The following is a 5,642-nucleotide window of genomic DNA, read 5'->3' as shown; positions in this document are numbered from 1 at the left end:
CGTCGCCCTCTCCCTTCCAGGGAGTCGGAGTCACGGCGGTCGGCTGCGCTGCGCTGCGCATGCTCGGCCGCAAAGCACCGCGGGAAAAGGGCTGGGCCTCCGCGACCTTTTGGTGCCTGGGAAGTGGCCGTGAGAATCCTCCCCTGGCGAGCGGCCTGGAGAGGAGCGCGTAAGCTTCCGTACGTGGCCCCGGTGCCGGTCTTTACGTCTGTGCCTGGCGGATGGGCAGAGTTGCGCGTGTGGAGGGAGGAGGAAGCGTCTTGTTGGGTAGAGTTTCTGGAGACACGGCCGTGCGTGCGGTTTCCGCCGTCCGTCAGGGCGTAGCTCTTGTCTGAAGGAGGCCCCGGGTTCGCGTTCGCGGTCTCCTGTAAACGGACGCTCACTGAGCCGGCGGGTTACTGCCCCCCGCTTGCGGCGTGTCTCGTCGTCTGCGGCTTCCGCGTCGCACTCGGGCTTCCAGCCTTTGGTTTCTCTGCGGCTTCCGTTTCTAAAACGTTCGTCTGATAACATTAGTGGCGTCTCCTTCGTTCAGTGGTCATTGGTTTCAACCTTGGAAACCTGGAACTCCTTGTGCAAGTTGAATTGTACACGGGATCTCGGCTAAAAAAGATGAAGTAATTATTTAAGAGTTTGACTTTTTTAAAAAAATGGATTTTAGGTAAAGGTAATAGAATTTTTCTTTTTTAAAATATGTTTTTATTTTTAGAGAGATAAGGGAGAGGAATAGAAAGAAACATCAGTGAGAGAGGAGCATCACCCACGGGCTGCACGCCCCCACCTGGGGATCAAGCCCGCTTTCGGGGTCCTACCAACCCCTTAGTTCCTGGGACCACGCTCAGTCACTGAGCCCGTACACCGTCCGAGTTTAAAAGTTTGACCTTTGATGAATTAGGATTTGATCGGGGATCAGATGAAGGGGCAATTTTTATCACTTTATGTGTGTTTTGCTTTAGTATGCAGGATGGAGAGTATCGTGGTTTGCATGGACTAGTGTTTGCAAACGGATATTTTTTCAGCTTTCTCAAGATGCCATATCGGCAAACTTTTCAGTTAAACTCAACCAAAAGCTTGAAAGTAGATGAGAATTTCTTCTCAGGAGTTGAATTCCCAAATAACATCTGACAATTACTTGTCATATAACATCTCATCCCAAATAATAACATCTCATCCCAAATTTTGTAAGATAAGAAGCCCTTAACATAACAAGAATAAATTACGCCCTAGCCGGTTTGGCTCAGTGGATAGAGCATCAGCCTGCGGACTGAAAGGTCCCGGGTTCGATTCCAGTTAAGGGCATGTACCTTGGTTGCAGGCACATCCCCAGTAGGGAGTGTGCAGGAGGCAGCTGATCGATGTTTCTCTCTCATTGATGTTTGTAACTCTCTATGAAAAATCAATAAATTATACTTTTTAAAAAAAAGAACTAAATTACAACACCTTGCCCATTTAACTCCTAGGTTTTGGCAAGAATATTAGAGCCCTGACCGGTTTGGCTCAGTGGATAGAGCGTTGGCCTGCGGACTGAAGGGTCCCAGGTTCCATTCTGGTCAAGGGCACCTCCCCAGTAGGAGGTGTTCAGGAGACAGCTGATGGATGTTTCTGACTCTCTATCTCCCTTCCTCTCTGTAAAAAATCAATAGAATGTATTTTTAAAAAAAGAATATTAGAGGAGTGGATGCCTTTGCTAAATTAGTGAATCTGCTTCTAGGGTTTTCTGTGCATGAGAAAGGATAGGTGTAAATTGTAACCTTCCTCGTCAGTGACATAGCTACAAGGAATTGAACTACATTTACCCAAATGGCAGGAAAAGCTATTTTCTGAAGATCTGCAGTAAATTTTTATTTTTAAAATGAGATGCAGCCCTGGCCGGCATTATTCAGTGGTTAGAGCTTTGGCGGCACACAGGAGGGTCACGGGTTCAATTCATGGTCAAGGGTATGTCCCTGGGTTGTAGGTTTGATCCCCCCCGGGTCAGGGCGTGTTGTGGGGGTTTGGGGGGAGGAGACAACCAATGGATGTGTATCTCCCATTCATGTTCTCTTCCTCCCTCCCTCCCTCCTCCTCCTCTTTTCTCTCTCTTTCTCCCCCAACTCCCCACTACCTTCCACTCTCTCTAAAAATCAATGGGGAAAAATATCCTCGGGTAAGAATTTAAAAAAGAGATGTGAATGAAATGTTTGCTGAACCTCAAAGGCTACTTATTTATAGATTTAGAAATATCGATGAGAGAGAAACATCAATCAGCTTCCTCCTACACTCCTCCTACTGGCGATGTGCCCGCAACCAAGGTACATGCCCTTGACAGAATCAAACCTGGGACCCTTCAGTCCACAGGCCAATGCTCTATCCACTGAGCCAAACCAGTTAGGGCTTAGAAACCTACTTTAAAACCTGGCTCAAGCCCGGCTGGCATGGCTCAGTTGTATTTCTCTCCTCCCCACTTCCACTCTTTCTGAAAATCAATGGAAAAAATATCTTCTGTTGAGGCTTTAAAAAAAAAGTTATAGGCCAGGGGCATGACTACTCACCATGATCTGCCCAGTTAGGAATTTATGATCTGATCACCCTGTGAGGTTACTTTCCATAGAACCCCTTCTTTTGTCCACATGGGGAATTATGCATTGGGGGAACACAAGTACTTTAGAAGCAGGTGGGGGAAATGTTTGAAGACAGGAGAGAAAAAACAAAAACGGGAGGGGTATAAATTCAATAAAAATGAAAAAAAAAAGACATAGGAGAATAAATAGTCTTGGAATCATAGGACTCAGGGAAGGAGAGAATTTCAAGAAGGGAAAGTAGTTCTGAGAGGGGCAGTAGGTTTAGAGGTTGGATCCTTGAATGTGTTTAAATGCTTATATATGAGAGGAATCAAGGAGGGGAAGTGAGGTTGATTCAGATGATAACTGGCTCAATAGGAAGGCAGTGGTGGGGAGAGGTAGTGCGTACAGGTGATTGAATTAATGTGAGATAGAAAGATTTACATTTTCTAAGACTATCTGATAAATAATCAGATTATTTTTGGATTTGGTGGCATTATGCTGTACTCAGACCAAGGAGAATAGAAGTGGAGAAGACTAGTCCAAGAAGAAAGTTGAGAAGTGGAAAGCAAAGCTGTACTGGGGAAGGGAAGGAAGTAAGTATTGGTGTTGTGAGAACCTCGAGACCAAGCTATCTGAAGACCCTTTTGTTGCTTGTATTAGCAGCAGGAAAATGCACCAGGTGTGAACCTTGGTTCAGCAAACTCAGTTCTTGAGTTCTGGCTAAGGGAAGAATTCAGAGCCACATCTCAAATTATAAAAGAAAGTTTATTTAGAAAGTCAGGGAGGTAGAAGTGGGCTATAGGGAGTTGGGAGAGTTCTTATCTCAGAACTCTTCATCAACTCATTTTTCATTTTAGGTATCCGGAAACTGTTCCCCAAGAAGAAAGGAAGTGGAGAATTCCTTTACATCAGATACTCAAATGAAAGAATCACCAACAGAGTGTGGTGACAGGGCAGTGGCACCACCACTACTGCAGCTGGATGAAATTAAGACAGAACCCGACAATGCTCAGGTAAAATGGTACTTGTTTTCTTTTTTCTAGAGCAGCATCAAATTATAAATTGAGTTATTTAGATGCTGGTTCATTGGTTGAAATTTTTAAATCCCAAAGCAGTGGATCAAATAATATAAGGTATGTGGTGTTCAGTGCCAAAACAAGTATGTACAAGAATGTGATTTGAGAGAAGAATGAGCTGTTCCGAACTGGTCGCCCACAACTGCCCTCCCCTGCCAGCCTGGTCACCCACAGCTGCCCTCCCCTAGCGGCCATCTTGTGGCCATCTTGCAGTGACGTGAGGGCGTCGTGTGAGGGCGCGAGGACCACCTAGGCTTTTAATAGTATAGATTAGGTGAAGTCACATTCAGGTACAATCCTATATAATAAAAGGGGAATATGCAAAATGGCTCTAACAGTGGAACAACCGGTCGCTGTGATGCACACTGACCACCAGGGGGCAGACGCTCAATGCAGGAGCTGCCCCCTAGTGGTCATTGCACCTCCACAGGGGGAGCACCACTCAGCCAGAACTGGCTCATGGCTGGCCAGTGTCCTGCCTCTGTGGCAATGCTAAGGATGTCCTTTGTGGGCTCCTGGGCTGCCAGAGGGATGTCCGACTACCAGCTTAGGCCTGATCCCCTGGGGAGAGGGCCTAAGCTAGCAGGTGGACATCCCCCAAAGGGTCCCAGACAGGCTGAGGGACACACACACACACTCTCACTCTCCACCACCACCACCACCACCACCACCCACACCCAGTGCATGAATTTTCATACACCAGGCCTCTAGTAGAAAATAATGTAGTATTTGATTGGTGTTATTAGCCAAAGGTCACCAAAAGGGTAGTGTTTATGTGCCATGGTTCAATTCAGTCATACAAATTCACTGAATAGACTTTAGCATAATTTATCATTTTGTTCAATTAAGTGGTTGTTTAAAATACATTGTGTTTGCCGAAACCAGTTTGGCTCAGTGGATAGAGCGTCGGCCTGCGGACTGAAGGGTCCCAGGTTCGATTCCGGTCAAGGGCATGTACCTGGGTTGCGGGCACATCCCTGGTGGGGGATGTGCAGGAGGCGGCTGATCGATGTTTCTCGCTCTTCGATGTTTCTGACTCTCTATCTCTCTCCCTTCCTCTCTGTAAAAAATCAATAAAATATTTTTAAAAAAATACATTGTGTTCATTATTTTCTTTAGGAGTATTGTCAAGCCCAACAGTCCAAAACTAAGGAGAATGAAGAGAAAATAAGCACTACATTGACAGACAGTGGTAATGGAATTTTTTAAATTAATCCTATTTATTCTGACCAATATGATAGCCAATTTATTCTTTTTTAGAATGTCATTGAATAGTGCATTTTTTGAGTTTTAAATCCAGAAGTAGCTTCTAAAATAAATTGGGGGGAAAAAAGCATACTTAATTTTATGTAAATACTGAATGTGTTCTTTCCTGTTTTGTGTTTATAGCTTCACAGACGATTACAAGCATTCAGCCTTCTCTGGCATCATCTGGCATGAATAAAATGCTTCCTTCACTTTCAACCGCAGCTATTCAGGTTTCCTGTTCTGGTTGTAAAAAAGTTCTTCTGAAGGGGCAAACTGCTTATCACAGAAAAGGATCTACTCAACTTTTCTGCTCCACACCGTGCATCACTGAATACATTTCATCTGGCAGTTCATCAGCTCTTCCCAAGAGAACTTGTGCAAACTGCTCAAGGTATATAATTCTAAATTATGCCACTTTTTACTTCTCTACCAAGATCTTGATTAGAATCTTGGGTGTAGTTTTCTACATTTTCATTTTTTCTGAAGAAATATCACCTTGGTTTAGGGCAATGGTCGGCAAACTGCGGCTTGCAAGTCACATGCGACTCTTTGGCCCCTTGAGTGTGGCTCTTCCACAAAATACCTACTTCTGCGCATGGGCCACGAAGTTTCAGTCGCACTGTACATGCGCACCTGCACATGGTATTTTGTGGAAGAGCCACCCTCAAGGGGCCAAAGAGCCACATGTGGCTCGCGAGCCGCAGTTTACTGACCACTGGCTTAGGGAAAAGCTGGTTCTGTTTTCAATTCCTCTAATAGAGTCTTTAGAAATCTTTTT

The 5,642-nt window shown here is 45.1% G+C and overlaps 1 protein-coding gene across 6 annotated transcripts in view; it reads left to right on the top strand.

The window, feature by feature from the left end:
- The first annotated feature begins 34 nt into the window (after positions 1-34).
- ZMYM1 (zinc finger, MYM-type 1) overlaps positions 35-5,642 on the top strand; it is a 21,120-nt gene continuing 15,512 nt past the window's right edge. For 2 of the 6 annotated variants that reach the window (XM_015572818.1, XM_015572817.1), the window contains exons 1-4: positions 35-179; positions 3,398-3,553; positions 4,736-4,808; positions 5,006-5,255. In XM_015572818.1, the coding sequence (XP_015428304.1) occupies positions 3,461-3,553; positions 4,736-4,808; positions 5,006-5,255 (416 nt within the window). In that variant the 5' untranslated portion in view covers positions 35-179; positions 3,398-3,460. The other 4 variants (XM_015572816.1, XM_006777321.2, XM_006777323.2 and 1 more) reach the window with 4 other exon arrangements.

Source organism: Myotis davidii, unplaced genomic scaffold, assembly GCF_000327345.1.
Source record: "Myotis davidii unplaced genomic scaffold, ASM32734v1 scaffold88, whole genome shotgun sequence".
Classification (NCBI taxonomy): Eukaryota; Metazoa; Chordata; class Mammalia; order Chiroptera; family Vespertilionidae; genus Myotis; species Myotis davidii.
The sequence above is the reverse complement of the archived record's forward strand: the minus strand, read 5'-3'. Positions and strand labels throughout refer to the sequence as shown.